This window comes from Micropterus dolomieu, linkage group LG13 (genome assembly GCF_021292245.1).
Source record: "Micropterus dolomieu isolate WLL.071019.BEF.003 ecotype Adirondacks linkage group LG13, ASM2129224v1, whole genome shotgun sequence".
Classification (NCBI taxonomy): Eukaryota; Metazoa; Chordata; class Actinopteri; order Centrarchiformes; family Centrarchidae; genus Micropterus; species Micropterus dolomieu.
The window spans coordinates 7036619-7053689 of NC_060162.1; the positions used below are offsets into that span (position 1 = coordinate 7036619).

At 41.3% G+C, this 17071-nt stretch overlaps 1 protein-coding gene across 1 annotated transcript; it reads right to left on the reverse strand.

Annotated features, from left to right (window-relative positions):
* Nucleotides 1–3505: 3505 nt before the first annotated feature.
* On the reverse strand, nucleotides 3506–16749 carry enc1 (ectodermal-neural cortex 1). The gene is made up of 3 exons (XM_046067482.1): nucleotides 16467–16749; nucleotides 9017–10832; nucleotides 3506–6099 (listed from the first exon to the last, which is right to left on the reverse strand). The coding sequence occupies exon 2, from the start codon at nucleotides 10824–10826 to the stop codon at nucleotides 9051–9053; it is 1776 nt and encodes a 591-aa protein (XP_045923438.1). The 5' UTR covers nucleotides 10827–10832; nucleotides 16467–16749; the 3' UTR covers nucleotides 3506–6099; nucleotides 9017–9050.
* Between the last annotated feature and the right edge of the window lie 322 nt (nucleotides 16750–17071).

Sequence of the window (17071 nt, forward strand, 5' to 3'; positions counted from 1 at the left end):
GTCAAGTAGTCAAGGTCAGTCACGTATTTGTTGCTCCCCAGTGTTCTATTAATTACAACGCTTTTCCAAATGTCCTCATCTGATGGGAAATCACTTCAGGTGATGTTCAAGCAGTAAATTAGCTTGTGGCTGCAAAGCAACCCAATCAGCAGGGTATCTTTCCTGGGATAGCCACAGAGTTTAAAGATGGGGTCAGCAGGATTACCCAGGGAGGAGGCTAAAAGTAATGACACAAGTGAGAGACAAAGGCACAGGCAAAAGGTGAAAAGAGAGAGAAGAGAGGAGCCATTGTGCATCTGAGCAGACCTCCTCAGACTTAATTACCTCTCATCCATTTTCATTCAACCTTATAGTCACGATAACGCAAGAGGACGGGCGCATGCTGTGGAGGATAAACAGAGGACTAATGAAGTCATGCACAAAATGAACTGAAACAAAGCTTATTTAAAAACATTAGGGGAGATAGAGGAGACATTTGAGCTACTGGAAACAAACAACAGTAAGAATTCCACCTTCCACACCCAGGAAACATCTCTGCAGCCAGACATCTATGGAAGCTAAGATAAGGGAGGGTTTTGAAAATCTTGTGTGACCTGAGCCTCGTGTGGCTCTTTCTTTAGCAGTCCAGCAGATGCTGTTTTTTCCTCAGTATGTTATCTCCTGAGTCGGCTTTGTGGTTCAGATAAGCAGGATCAGCTGCAGGGCTTTTGAAAGGACAGCAAACTTTCTTTAAAGTGGGCATTTTAAAGCAGGTAACACGTAGTTTATAACACGTTTATTCACTTAAAACAGTTCAATATTGCCATGATACTTCAATCTCAGAAGATAACTACTTATATTATACCTTATATTATAAGGTAGAGCTGGTGTTATGAGAAATGTGCTTCAGCCAAAAAAGGACGTAGCATCAAAAACTGACAGGACAGTTCACCTCTGATTTAAAAAGTTAACTTTTCCATAAGAAGTTTTTGCTGTAAATTCCATTTCAGGACATCTGACTGCAACACACTGGCCCCGACACAGTCCCCTTGCCTGAGGCGGATTGGTCCTCAGCTGCCTGCCTGAATGCTGATGTAACTCAGAGGTCAGAGTGAGCACAGCCCAGTGGACAGCTCTCATTTTGAAAACATCCCTGACATGATCACAGGGTCTGTGCGTGTGTCTGGTTTAAACCAGCTCCACCCTGCATAGCATGAATAATTTTTTGTGGAATGCGAAAGCTCAGCAGTTCAGCAGGCTTCTTCGGCTTTGTATCAACCTACCTGCACCACCAACCAGCTGATGAAATCTTCAGAAATCCTGTCAAATCTGTATGATTTGTGTGCAGTCTAGCAACAAAATATTTCAATATTTTCGCTCTGCACAATCAACACAAGTAGCCAAGTGCCCAACTATATATTCAGCAGCTTGAGCACATATCGCTTGACAAAGTGCATTGTATATGTTCTAAGTTAAGATTGCTTAATTTATTAAAGTAACAGTTATTCAGAAATTCAAAATTCTTCTTATTGTCAGCATATCCATGAAAAAAACGAAATTAAAGATGGATTGATCCTGCCAACAAGTACTGTCTGTTCCACATTTTGAGGATAAAGTCATTTTACAAGAAACATTTGTTATATTTTGAGAAAAAAGTTATATAGTATAGTAATATCACAAGAAAGCGGCATTATGAGAATAAAAAATATTGTATATGATTCAGCTGGGTAGATTGGAATACATGTTTTAGCGTATCTTTAGGGCAGTTAGTCACCTCTATGTCCCCCTTTGCTTGGAGATATATAATGCAAAAAATTTTACTACAACAGTTTCCATAGTACACTGTTGTAGTATAAAACATTATGTAGTAATCCACCATTTTTCATATTCAGTAGGAACCAATGGGCTTGAGTGCCACTGTCAGAAAAGGGAAGTCACTGAGTATTGGGTTTGGTCTTTTCATAGGATTTGACAATAAGAAAAACATAGAACAACATCAGACTAATTCTAAACAATTTTCTGAAAATGATCACCTTAAATGTTATTGAGTAGTGAGTAATTTAGTTCATCTTAGTATACATTGCATACATAGCAATTAATGCTTGGACTACTTTTTTCTGTATTTTTCTAGATACCTTTATTTCTTCTAATTCTAAACATTATAAATAAACATAACTAGACATCTGCTGACACTAACATGTCAGTGTAGTGTAAGGACCTGCACCACTAATATGCAGTTTTAAATGTATTGGGAAACGTCTCTGTCTGTATGTGCACGTGTGTGTGAGTGTGCACTTGAATGACTGAGTTGTGCCTGTGTTGCCAGGCGACGGTGACATGTAGGTGCATTGTTTTTATCACACTCGACCACACATACAGACTGCCCACACACAAAATACTAGACTTTAGTCTGTTCAGCCAAGCTCTGCATAAGCTAACAGCACCCAAAGGATTCACAGTGTTGAAGGGTTGAGCCATCAGTAGTATGTTCTTGGGGGGGATAAGACCTGCTTCCTGGCGGACAGGAAATTCAACTTCCTGTCTTGATTAATGATCACACAGGGGCACTGAGGGGCCACCCACACACAGAGCTCACACATTTCACCTTGAATGTCAACCCTTTTTTTCTTAGCTGGTTCTCAGCCAGAGAGTGCTTGAGAAAATCTTGGTTATCTAAGTTATCTTGAAATAAAGTAGATAAGATTTTTTACGGCTCATTACAACAGGTCCGCACATATTGTGATTGTCGAAAGAATGCTCGTTTATTTCTCAGGCTTCCCCCTCCCCCCAGTGTAGGGGTGCATTTTGTTTGAGAATGCATGAGGGTCAGGATCCAGTAAAACTGGTGTTTCTCAACCTCATGACAACGGTCAGGAGTCATGTCAGGGAGAAGAATGTAAACAGTGAACAGAGCTGGACTCCTCAGAGCTGGAGGAATGCGACGAGTGGCAGGGGGCTCTGCAGTTACTCACTAATAGGATGTTAGACTTGTTACAAACCAGGGAACGCAGGAGGACTCCTAACTGGCGAGCCGCTTTGCAGTGCATTTCACTGATGAAAAGTGTGAGAGGGGGCGTAGGAAGTGAGAGGGGAGACAGGCCATGGAGGAAGGGAGGAGGAAAACAGAGAGAGGTGCTTTTTAAGATTTCATGTTCTCCTCCAGCCCCCACAGTTTGCAGATAAAGGTTGCCGTTGCCAAGGTGACTTGACAGAGAAAGGGAAAGTATCTGGCTCTGTGTTGCCTGTTCTTCTGCAGGAAGCTTAGAAGCCAGAGGCATAGATAAGATGATTTCACTCCCTCCTCCACAGAACAAAAGCTGTACGCATGATATACTGCCTTAAATACCTCAGGACACTTTGGCTGCCGTATTCCCTCCAAAGCTGCCTAAATATGCGAAACATGCAGTAATGAGAAAGCTCCCTATGCTGTGCTGAAGCTGCTTTTCCTTTTTTAAATCTGCACTAATACATTAATACATGCAGCCAGACAAACTATCTGCATCCTGAAAACAAAGACACACAGTGCTTTACAGTCAAGAGGAAAAAACTCTTAATGTTTATTAGCCATGAATTTCACATTGTGAAAAAAATCACATGTACAAAATGATGCCATAAAAAATAGAAATTAAACTCTTACATGACAAACAAAAAATGAAACCGATGCACACTGACAGTGTTTTCTGTCTAATTTACATCATTATGTGAAACAAGACACTGTGCTCCAATCTGAGCCAGCTGGATTTCCAGATAAAACAGAGGACAAGAGGAGGGCAAGAGTAGAAATGGGAAATGCCACTCAGCAATTAGGTGCAAATTGAAGGGGCATTCATTGCTTGCTGTTGCCAGGGAAACTTGGGATCTGTGTGAAAGAAACACTCTTATGTGATTGGTAGGGCCAGGGGCTCTGTGTTCAGTGGTCGGAGGAGGTCAACACTATGGAGCCATAAGGGTCTCCACAGAAGTCCTGAAATTGCAAATAAAGGGATAAACTTTTGTGTGCCTTTAGGAGCTGAGCAGGAATCTACAGAGCTGTTTACCGACTGATCCACACAGATTTGATTTTTTTCATGAATCCATGAGGAGGACATTTGGAAAAAATATATAGATATTCCACCAAAACATTAACTCTTACATTGAAATTCAATGATTCCATTAATATTCAACTGCAAAACGTCAATGCTCAGGTCACCTAGACAGACATACAGACAAAAACACCGATTAAAGTTACCAAGTATTTCATATGCAAGTGTTTAAGACATTCTCTCTTTTTGTTCTTTAGGAACTTGCAATGTTTGTTTTTTTGTGTGTGTGTGTGTGCATCATTGACATTATGGTGAAAAGCACTGCGGTGTCTGCCCTTATCAATTACTGGATTCAACTCTTTCTCAACCTAATGGTGAAGAAGACTGTGGGTTAACACCCCAAAGAGCCATGTTAGCACATGTGACAGTCTCTGCAGCTGTCCCAAGAACAGCTGCAGAGACTGTTGCATTCTTAACCATGTCAGGGTTACTCTGTGATGTTCCCTGATATTTACTGGGTCACTTACTGCATCATTCCAGCAGCCTTATCGGTTTTATGGTTCCTATCTTGTTTTGTTGAATACAATTTCGGCACCAACAAGATGATTTAAGGTTTGGAGCTTAAAGAGAATATATCAGAAGTCAAATTGATATTTCTTTCAACCCCCGGTAAGTCTTCAGTCTTATTTCAACAGCGACCCCCATTCTTCCACTTCCATCGATATTCTGACATAAATGAAATCCCTGGAAGAGGCACACCTCCATCTCTTTTAAAAGTACAAGCTCCTCCTGGGAAAGACTGAATTGTGCAAAATGCAGCCCAACTGAGATCCAATAAAACACAACACCTGGCCATGCACGACATAACCCAAACATACATTCACATAAGAATGCAGGCGGCAGAGAAGAAATAAATAGGATTAAACATATTGACATAATCATTGTCATATAAATTAAGACTACATTGCAGCAAGTTTAAAAAGAAATTGATTAATTCTCAGTTTAGGTTAAGGTGACAATATTTCTGTGACCACAGAGAAGAGTTCATGCCGGTTTTACTGAATCACTATGAGTGGACATGCTCTAAAAAAGGCTATGACTCAGCAAGCGAGCCGCTGCTTTTATCAGAATAACAGAAGCACAGCCGGACTTTTACAGCATTAAGAGGACAGTTTAATGTGACAGTGCTGAATCCAAACACTGAATACCAACCCTGTGTACAGTGGGTTAGTTATCCTGCGCTTAGCCAGCTTTAATGCGTAGCTGCAAAACAGCAAACACGTAAGGTCGTGACCCCGAGGCACCTCGATCCCCTTGGCCACGCATAGACCCCTTCCATCCTCCTCAACCTCAGCTGGTGTTTGTCATCAACACCTCATGGATTTTAGTGACAGCAAACTGCCAAAGCCTTCATAGGAGGAACACTCAAAGGTTTGTTTCTGTGTTAGAGCTGTTAGAAGCATGTCTTAGAAAGAAGGGGGAAAAGGATAAGGGGTCAAACAAAAAGAGCTTATTAGAGGAAAGAAGAGGGAGATTTGCTCCTTCACTGTACCTTTTATAAATCAGCTATACTCAGTCAAACTGAGTTGCTTTCTGTTCTATAGCACACCAATCACTGCATTCTCCCTCATTCAATCTAAATAGAACATCCACCATGCTATACATTGCAGTCTCCGTGAAAAGAGTTTTTTTTTTTTTTTGTCATAGAGAAAAACATCAATACATATCCTCACAAGCCAGTCATGACTAAATGGGAAAAATGCAGATAGTGTGATATGTTTGCAGCCCTAATATGGCAGCATGAAAGCCTGATATGCCGGATGTACACGAGGCGAGTTTGTGCCTCATACAACAAGCAGCAGTTTGTTTGGTTTGTTTGCGTGAGCTACTGCACTGTATGTCTCCGCTTCCTTCTCAAAAACGAGACATGACATCATTCCAGTAAAGTGTCCAGCTGTACGTGCTTCTGGTTCTGCATCTTTGCAGCATCAAGATGAATGCGGGTGTCTGTACATCACTGCTCAGTGTCTCTTTTAGAGGAGGATGATGTGTGCTTCTTCACAGTTGGAGTCCAGTAGATGATGCAAAACGGGAAAATCTGAGGGAGAGAAAAGAATAACTGGTTAAAAAGGCTAATCAGATGTATGAAGATGCCTGAAAGCAAACAATGCTCAACAGCTTAAAGGTGATGTTTTAATTATTCAAAGTACAAATGAAGAGTGCTGCAGATTCAACTCTTTAAAGGCCCTTATGTGTTGTGTTGATGACTTGGACTGCATTTTATTCACTACTATAGTACTTTATGTCTCCACTCTCTGTCTCCTGCTACAATAATACGTTTGGAATATCCATCTACTGTGTTTCCTCAGTACAGTGTTCTTAGCTCCCTCTCAGCCCACTACACTTTTCACATCTGAGTGTGTTGTGATCTCAGAGTTTCACTTCGACCGTTCCATTTTTAAAGCTTTTACCTAATCTTACCTTGGCACAGGTGGTTACAAGCTTGGCAGCCAAGTGTCTAATGTGAATGTAATCATCACCAGCTATCTCTGTTTGGAGGTGGGTCTTTCCCTTGGTGTTATGTGAATAAGTGAACCCAAAAGAATTAGGATGAATCGTCTCCCCGTTGAGAAATACACTGTGCACATTTACGCACGAGGTACAGCAGCATAACGACATTGATTATTTGAATTTTGGATTCCAGTTTTTGTATGTATGTATGTAGCATTTAGAGAAATACATTTATGAATTTGTTAATCAAAGTATTATGAACAGCAGATCTGGGCTAACTTCTCTTCTTCACTGCCACTAGTGTATTTAAACTACACGCTCACACAGTTGAATTTTCTGTGTAGATAACTTAAACATATCAGCATCAAGGAAGTCAGTCAAAAATAATGTGTTATTTGATTTTGTCAGTATCCACCTCTACTAAAGGTTTCTAGGGGAAGGAAATCTAAAAAGGAGGAATCTAAGTTAGAATTTTTCCTTAGGGAAAAACTGAAAGAGAACTTCCTTTTTTCTTTCACAGCTACAATCTTCTCCTGTGAGGTCTAACATACTTCCTCTCCATTTCATTCCTAAACAGTCAGCCTCCTTTTCCATTCCTCCATATTTCATCTTTTCACTGCATTCAGTGAGTAGACTGTCAGTCACCAAAAACAAATTCAATATTAAATTAGTGGCAGGATTATATTCTTCACTGAGCATTATGTTACAAGGCTAGTCCCTTCCGCTTCAGAAATGAGTCACTGAAAAGAAAAGGAATAATACGTTTTAAAAATTTTTCATCCCGTGGAGAGGAGGAACAACACAGTATTGCAGCAGTGAAGCAGCTCTGAGCTGCTTCCTGGCATTATCAAATTGGAGACTGTGCTGTGCTGGACAGCGGGGGAGTCACTCTACTTCTCGCCTTCGCTTTCTCAAGAGCTGAGGGCCCAAAGCCATTTCACTATATATAACAAAATTCAATGGACTGCCTTCATGGGTATGTGTGGGGGCATCAGTGTGGGGTTCAGGGATTGTGTGAATGGATTATGCGATGTGATCGTGAGCCTGCAGCATGCAGAAAGATCAGGTTTGCCAGCTGACTACCCATGCTCCACATACGTCTGGCCTGTTTATCATCAGGGCAGGAGAGCAGGGTTAGAATGAAGCTACAAAGACAAAGATGGAGGCAGGAGGAACTGTCGAGTTGAACAGTACATTTTCAGAGCGAGACTATTACTATCAAGGAGCGCTGACTCTCCCTCCTCACTTCCCCTGCTGCCAATTCTCTCAGTCACCTCTACTTGTAACAGTTGATGAATAGTTTCCGACACTGCGTGAGTCGCCGGCTGCCTCCCTCTCAGCCAGTATAAAGTCCGTAACCTCATCAAAAGAAGGTGACTGAGAGTGGATTAGCCACACCAGGGTGTTGTAGCCTGCTGGTGTGTGGCTTGTCTAATTGGCAGACCCCCTTTTCCCTCTTAGAGAGATTTCCCCCACAGGAGCAATAAAAGTATCCTATTCTCTTTCAATTACCCTCTCTGTCCTTCGGCCCATCCCCACAGCCACATAACTCACTTAACTAACGCACATAAACCCCTATCAATCCCCCCACCGTTCCAGTCTTCCTTCTCTAGAGCTCCTTCCTCTCTTCTTCCGAGAAGACTCTACCTATCCAAGATGAGAATCTTTTTGTTGCATTTGTGTATTCATTTATAGTTAATATTCATAATGATTTACTGTTATGTGAAGGTTACTTGTGGAAATGTTATTTATAGTAAGTGTCATTTTTGATGGTTTAATATCAGCCAACATATTGTTAGATACGTTTTAAAACTGGGAAGTACTGATATTGATATCTGCCTTTAAACCCATATTGCTTGGGCTCTAATTAATTTAAGAATAAATAAATACATAGATAAGTAAATACATAAAAAATTCAACTGAATTTCAATGTTTTACAAATGATTAAAGGAAAAGAAAGTGGCACCACTGTCAAACTCTTCAAAGAGTACTCCACGGACTTAGCATTCCCCTCCTATGACATTGTCAGACTCACTATGGACTGTGAGACCTCTAACGAGACAAAACATCTAACTAGAGATTTTTTTCAATTCTTCTTCCTTGTCACAACCTGACGTCTACATTTCCCACAATGCAACTCAACCGCCTACAGTTCAGCCGGAAATTCTGGTGTGTGTTATGCTAGTAGCAGCTAATGTAGCCTTGAGTTTCTAGCCTCAAGCAGAGATTAGGAGCGGGCTACAGATGGCTGGTGAGCTTACTTCTATCTCACTCCAAACCACCAGATGTTTTTTCTTTTTCAAACTTGTAGATTTTAGCCCCAACCAAAGCTGGACGGAAATTTATCACATTTTGCGCAGCTCCCTCTGGAGCCACAAAAGCCTTTATACAACTTTTTTTCACATAATTTAGATCTCCACAAGACCTGTAAACAGACTTTGATGTTTAAAGTCGGTGGAGTTCCCCTTTCAGACAGACAAAGAGACATGAGAGGTCAAACTTACCTCATGGAAAGGGTGTAGGTAGAGGGTTTGGGGCTCAAGCAGGCAAATGTTTCCAGGTGCTGACGAAAGCAGTGGGAATGAGCGAGTATGGCACAGTAGTGATGCTGTTCCAAGAATCCAGCGTGGGGTCATAGCAGTCCAGAGTTTTACACCGCTGTGTGCCAAAGTACCCGCCCACCACATACAGTTTGTTCCCTGATGCCACAGCCTGGCAGCTCATCCGCTTGGCTGTCACGTCGCCCACTTTAGTCCATTGGTAGCTCTCACTGCTGAACTTATAAGCCGAGCACGCTGAGAACTCTGTGTCCCCACCCATGACAAAGATCTGGTTCCCCAGCACAGCAGCGGCTGTGTAGCGCCACGGCTGTGGGCAGGAGGCTGGCACAGTCCATCGGTTCTCCTGTGGATCGTAGCACTGCACTTTGGGCAGCTTGTCATGGGTGACGCTGGTTCCTCCAAAGGCAAAGAGCTTGAGCTTGACACTGACCACTGCTGCATTGCTCACACCCTCTCTCAAAGGAGCGACCATGGTCCACTTGTTTGCCGCGGGGTCAAACTGCTCCACCTGTTTGAGTGATACAGACGGAGAGGCCGGGAGGCAGCCGGTCGCTGCGGTGTGACCTCCTACCACGTAGAGGCAGTGTTTCAGCTCTGCAGAGCCATGGCCAAACCTGGCAATGAGCATTGGTGCCGCCTTTGACCATTCCTCATGGACGGTGTCATAGACCCACACATCTTTGGAAACGCCATTCTCTGAGCCTCTCCCACCAGTGATGTACACCTTACAGCCGATGGCGCAGGCGCTGAACTCTTTCCTTGGGCTGGGGATGTCAGCTTTGGGGATGATCTCTTTGGCTTTCTGGTCTACCAGGTACAACTTGTCACACATGAAAGTCTGCCCTCCCAGAAGAAAGAGGGCATGGCTGGTTTTTCTTGGCCGAGCACACGGGCTGTTAACGACGCCATCATTCTGCAGGATCTTCAGCTTACACCGGATAGCTTCATCCACCAGCTCCTTGCTCTTGGCCTGGGCATTGATCAGCTCTTCTGTAGATACATTCTCCATGAGAAAGATGGCAGGCAGCAGGGCCAGGCGGACTGTTCTCAGGAGCTCCGGAAGGCTACAGTGTCTCTTTTCCAGGTCATAGTTGATCCAGTTAAGGGCAGCTTCATAAACCAGTCTCTCATCCTCTGTCTCCAGCTCCTCATGTGACAAAAGCTGCACCACCATATCTTTGGGCAGTTGGAGGAAGTCCTCTGTCTTGCAAATAGCGGGAAAGTTGCTGAGGCACATGCCCCAGGAGAGCTCTGACAGCTTGGTGCACTGATGAGCGTCAGACAGCAACAGCATGCCAAGGCAGTTGGATGGGTGAAGGTTCCTCTCTAGGAATTCAGCGCAGGCATCCCGGATGTCCTGAAACTCTAGCATGTCCCCAGCCTCCAACAGTGACTCTGCATTCTCCTCGTTGATGACCACACGTGAAGAGTATGCGTAATCCAGCAGGAGTTCTAAAACCTCCGGGTGGATGGAGTCACGGAAGTCGACCTCGCTGGCCTGGCTCTCCCTCAGCCCACCACTGAACATGGCTTCAAAGTAGCGGCTGCAGGCAGCCAGCACAGCACGGTGGCAGGGGAAGGAGCGGTTACCAGCATGAAGCAGGACGTCTGTGAACAGCCTTTGCTGCCGCAGTGAGTTAAGGTGCATGAGGACACTGTCAGCATAAGAGGACTTGTGGAACAGGTAGATGTTCATAGAGCCGGTGCTAGCTCGTGATTTTCGGTTCTCATGGACGCACACGGACATTTTCATTGAATCCTGAAAAAGAAAAGACAAGAAAATTCTCTAGTTAAAACATTTGATATTTAAGGTCCAATATACAAGGTTTTACAGTGTTTTTCTAAAGTAATGGTTGGTATGGGTCACAGTGCGGGTTGTAGCTTTTTATTTAGGTATGTAGTTGTTCTTTCAATTTACATCTATGAAGTAAACATATAAATGGTTGATATATTCAAAATATATTTATTTTGCTCTGAAAGTCAAGGTGTTTTTGGTCTCTCTATGAAGAGAGTTCACAATCATCTTAAAACATTTGCCTTGAAATTGCTACCATCATAAAGCTGAGACAGCAATCAGAAGAGACATTCTCACTATGACTCAAAGTAAATATAATAATAAAAATAATTTGAAAACTCAATAAAAAGATACATTTGATGTGCAAGTAAGATAACAAGAGAAATGTCCTCTGTTAAAGAAATCACCCACATTCATTTTATCTGCTAAAAATCCTCTTTACAACAGTATCGACCTGAGTATCATAATTATGAGTTTCCCATAAAGAGGAGGCAAGCTTTTAGTAATAATATGGGAGTATGTTGCTGGCAAGACAGAGCAAAAATAAATTGATCCTTATTTATAGATAATTATCTTCTATCAATCAATCTCCAATTAAATTCATTGATCTCCACTCTTCCATACTCCTCGTCCACCATCGATCTGTTCATCCAAGTATTCTTTCCATCACTGATTAGTACAGAGATTTCCCACGAGATATTAACTTTTTAACAATTTACAATGTAACGTGTATGTAAAAGAAAGTTTCATTATTTATCCAGGTATTCAGCTGATGTATGTATCTTTTACTATTTCTAAAAGAAAGAATGAACAGGTGTATTTGATCTACATCTTTCATCTATCATACATTTATAATTGTCTTCTAATACTTTTTACCATGCCCACAATTTTCGAAGTTTGATGCAAAATACGCCTGAGACACTTGTGGAATGTAATCACTATAAATCAGGCTAAAAGTTATTTATCAGAGAGACTAGACTGTTTGTCTTTAAGATTACTCATGAAAAAGCAGACTGCTACAGGCCAGATTTTCCTGAATAAATAGTATTCTGAGCCTTTTGTATTGTATTGTATGTGCACACACTGCGATGTCAGTGTTGAAATATTACATTTTGCAGACCTAATATCATATGATGAATGATGTGTATTCTTTGGTGAGTATTACAGTCGATTTAGCAAGAGATCCAGGGATTGCAAGTTGCAAAATAGCATACGTCTGGGAGTTATGAAGGTCAAGTAAAGAACACTTGTCTTCTTGCAGAGACTAGGAGCCTTTCCCACTTTCAATTCCAAGTAGTACTAATCCTTCCTCTTTTAGAGATATCGTGATTTACAAGTAAAAGTCCCTTTGCAGAGGGCTTTAAGAAAAGAGGAAAGAAAGAGTCAGCAGGACTCTTTTAAGCCTCAGAGAAATGCGCAGAATTTACTCCACTCAGAAAGTTACAGCTCCCATCTCCAGTGTCCTTGCCGTGTCCTCGCTAAGGGCTCACTTTCATTCCACCCAGTTTCTAAACATGTCAAGTGCCTCCTGCACTCTGTTTCCAGAGTCCATGTCTGACCTAGTGAATCCACAGCTGTCAGATGCTGCCTTTGTTTCTCTGTTAGCCAGAAAATGTTTTACAAACCTACAGGTGGTGATTTGCAACAGACAGATGTTGGCAAAATATCAATTCAAGACAGACAAAGTTCAAAGGTTTCCAGGTGTCACAAATTATTCCTCTACAACCCAGTAGAGAAGACAGTTCCCATTTTCCTTAAGTTGCATCATCTGCTCCAAAATCCTCAGAATGCTGTCTCATGAACAGACAGTCAGGTGTGAACCCTGCACAAATCACTCACACCTTTGGCTTCAACAGGACTGCATTGTTCCTTGTCATAAGTTATGGGGAAATTATTAAATTCCAGTTAAACAAACTCTCCAAACCTGCGGCTCTTTGTAATGTTCTTTATTCAAACTACCCAGGTTGACATTTTGATGCAGCTGTCAATGGGGAAAACACAACCTGCAGCATGTGTTAGCATAATATATTTAAATGACATGCATTACATTCCAACCTAAGCCTTCAAAACTGGAGCTATTGCTGAAACCAGGAAGCCAGCGAGCATGAGAAATAACCTGTGAACTGCATAGATAGGACAGAAAGTACAAATGTGACTGCTTTCATTAATTCTAATCACTTTAGTAACCCCCATATAAAACCACCATCAGGTAAAAAAAAATATATGTCCAATTTGCTCAACTGTACTTTGTGTTTAGCACAAGATAATGAATGTTAGCATGTTAACATGCTAAACTTAGATGATAAACATAGTAAACATTATACTTGCCTAACATAATGATGTTAGCATTGACATTTTGAGCTTGTTAGCATGGTGATGTTAGCCTTTAGATCAAAGCACCGGTGTGCTGAAATACAGTCGCGCAGAGCAGCTAGCATGGCTGTCTTGTTATTCTACTCTCAATGACTTACCAACAAAAAATCTGGTTTAATGTTGAAATTAAATAACTCATACAAATGTGACATGCTTGAATGAACCAAAAGAATAAGCAACCTTTAAACATAAAGGGAATAAAACAATGGTAAATGTCTCACTGGGGCTCTCACAGCTTTCAAGCACACACTCTCTTAATAAGGAATGTGTTCCATTTTAAAGTCTTCTCTTTAAAATGTGGGACAATTAGTTTAAAATAATGCATTGCTTTCCAAGTCATATTTCATAATAAAAATAGGGGGAAGAATTTTTTTTCACAACTTAATGAAATACAAAACCAACCGCAACCGTGGTTCAACAGGATGTATTGCATTCCAGCAAAATGGCCTCTGGCTCAGTTATAATGAGAATATCTTAGCCTGCTCTCTCACCTGCATGTCACCTCCTACACACACACACACACACACACACACACACTGATACCGCAGCTTTTGTTTTCTAATGGAAAGCTGTAAGTGTCTTGATTTGAATAAGTGGTCCTAATAAATCAGGCTCTAAATTGAAGAGGTGTTGCATATACTAATAATTAGCATCTTAATAAATATAACCTTGAGTAGTCCAGGTCTTTATAGCACAGTAGCTGACAGGCAGATAAGCACTTCTGATTAGTCCAAAAGGCAGATAAGCACTTTTGATTAGTCCAATAGGACTAATCAAAAATTATGATTATTTCAATTAATAAAGTAGCTATGGCAATGTTATGCTCATAGGAGAGATAGTTAAGATACAATAATTTTTTTTTAAAGTATACTTTTTTTCATCACTAATGGTAGTTACCTGAAATTACCAAACAACCTGTTGTTTCTGTGCCAGTGTTCTAACTTCCACAGTGTAATCGTTTCCTTTCTGAAATGACTCAAAGATTTATTATCTCATCTTGATAATGGCGGAGCAAGACATGGTCTCATTCTACGAAATGCCAATATTTGGGTCTGTTGTTAAGAGTTAAGAGTTCGAGTCATGTATTTTAGCTCAACTCATTTGTATCTACTTATCTACTCAACTATTTAATCTTGTAATCATTTTGACTTTGATGATGTAGTACATGCTGAAATTATGATAATCAGGAATATTACTGCTTTAACATTCCTGGTTTATTCTCCTACCACGATCCAAAGAAACAAAGTTTTCCACGGATAAATGAGCTCACTCATACATAACGTCACTGCAGGAGAGCTGAACAAAGAGAAGAGCAGTAAACCAGATACTTGTGCTATTTGCATATTAAAGGATAAAGCCTGGATTACCAACCAGGCCTGCAGGTTCTGAAACTCCTGTGTTTATATATTTATCATTTAAGTCGGAATGTCCTTTGTTGCAAATTTGCTTGTCCCCAACATCTGTCCAACGAGGATGTTTAATTATTGTATACCAGAATCTAATAACTCTGATGGTTTCAGAGTTTAATACGATATTTTCTTACATGGATTCTTGTACATAATATATTCTACTTGTCTTTGACCTTAACCACCAGTTTAGACTATTGGCTGTATGTAAAAATGTTACCTGTCTTACTCCCACAGATGCCTCTGGACATTAAACCAACACTTGTAAACACAGGTGATTGGGAAAATCTGATTACTGCAACCCATATAACCTCTCAAATCAGATTACTACTTAAATGTGGTTGTTCACAGATAAGCACGTATAAACATCCTGACAAGTTGCCGTGAGATTCCCGATGACTGTCTGGCATGTCTCGGGTTTCAAAACGTTCTTTGTTGAAACAATTGATTAATCGATCTTCAGAAATGAATAGGCAACTTAATAATTAATTCATGAGTCGTTGTTCACACAAAAATGCAAAACATTCTCTGATTCCAGCTTCTCAAATGTGAGGATTTGCTGCTTTTCTTTGTTACATATCATTGCAGCCTGACTGCTTTTAGGTTTTGGACTGTTGATCCGACAAAACAACAACTTTGAAGCTGTAACCGTGGGCATAGGGAAGTTGTAATGGGCATTTTTCACTATATTTTTTATATTTTAGACTTGATTAACCGATTTATCAAAGAAATATCGCCAGATTAATTGATAATGAAAATTAGTAGCAGCATTAAAACAAATGACTATTAATAACATTATTTACAATCAGTGCCCATGGTAATATTACTTGTCCTTGGTCTATGATGTATTTCACATGCTATTTTCTGATACAGTAGTATAGGTCATTACATTCACACCAACATGCCCTGAGAGAAAGAAAATACACCAGCAGTGTGAGAGTTAGCAGTTGGCTGGATGTCAGTGAGAGTTGTCCTCCTCATCCCCTCACAGAAAACAGATCCAGGGGCACATAACCGGAAAGCACATACATGCCACACTCACAAAGCGCACAGTAAAAAGGCTTGCACATGCAGCCTCTGGACTCTATCAGAGGCCTGGCTGGTTGCAGTCTGTTTAAATCATTGCCAGGTGTTCACAGTCAACCATGGACTCAGGAAGAGGGATTGGAGGGGGGGGGACTTCAAAAGTAAACACCAAGCTTACATGGGCCAGTTCTGTACATCTGCCACTTGGGGGGAGATGAAAAAAGATGCAAAACAAGAGAAGAAGCCAGCAGCTATTGATCTGCATGTCTGCATCAATCTTAATCTCTAAACGGAATCAAATTTATAGTCTCAAACCAGCTGTCCACACACATTAAACGAGGTTAACTGTGTTTTAACGAAAGCTCCGCCACTTAGAAAGTACCGTTTGTTAATTTATAACACCAAGATGTGCATGTCACACCTGATGTAGCCTTTAAAACATGAAAAACATCTCGAGCGCGCATGAGTATGCAGGAGCAAGACGCCTAAGGGAGCACAAAGGACTGCGAAGAGGTCCGTAGCGTACTTCAGGAAAATAAAGAAATAGGACAATAAATGTGCTGGGTAAATGACAGCTATAACGAAATACTGACATAAGCAACGGATGTCAACAACAGTCTTTTGTTCATCAGCGTGTTTTCTGTTGCGCTTACTCTGCCACAGCCCGGAGTTTTCCATCATCAGGTGATCAGAAAGGGATGCAGCAGTTGTGGTAATAGTTGTATTATAAAAACCTGTTAATAAGCTATAATATTCAGTAGTGGGTGTGATTTATTGTCAGATTTAGGCCTACCTCTTTGGGTGAAAGCAGGAGTTCAATTGTGCCGGCAGTATCCCTCGAACATGCCGCTTCTGAAAGAGCCACGATGCAAGCCTTGCGCTCGGGGAGTGTAACAACTGCTTGGTTATTTCCGAAATGCTGGCGGATGCTCGGTCAGGATGAGGCTGCTTTGTTCAGATAATGCACTACACTGGGTTGTCTACAAATTCCAAAAGTTATATTTATATATGGGCTATAAATATCGAAATAGACGGGCTTTAATGTAAAGAATGAGGCGAGATGTTTGGCTGCTTTCCTCATCTGCTGCTGCTCTTCTCCTGTGTGGCGGTCCTCTTCCTGCGCTCCCAGTCCTCTGTCACTAAAATCAATGGGTGTGTTTACACAGAGAGGGGGAGGACCATCTCCTCGCGCAGGAAATGAAGTGAGAGAGGGGGTACGCAAAAAGATGTGGGGAACAGTTGATCTCTCAAAGCAGAGAGTCCCAATTATAAGCAGCCTAGTTACTTTTTAGCGGTGGGGCAAAAAGTAATCAGATCTGTTCCTTAGGAAACAGTAGGCTACTAATGCAACAATGTAAAATACCCTACTCCATTATAAATGAAATTCCTGCATTCAAT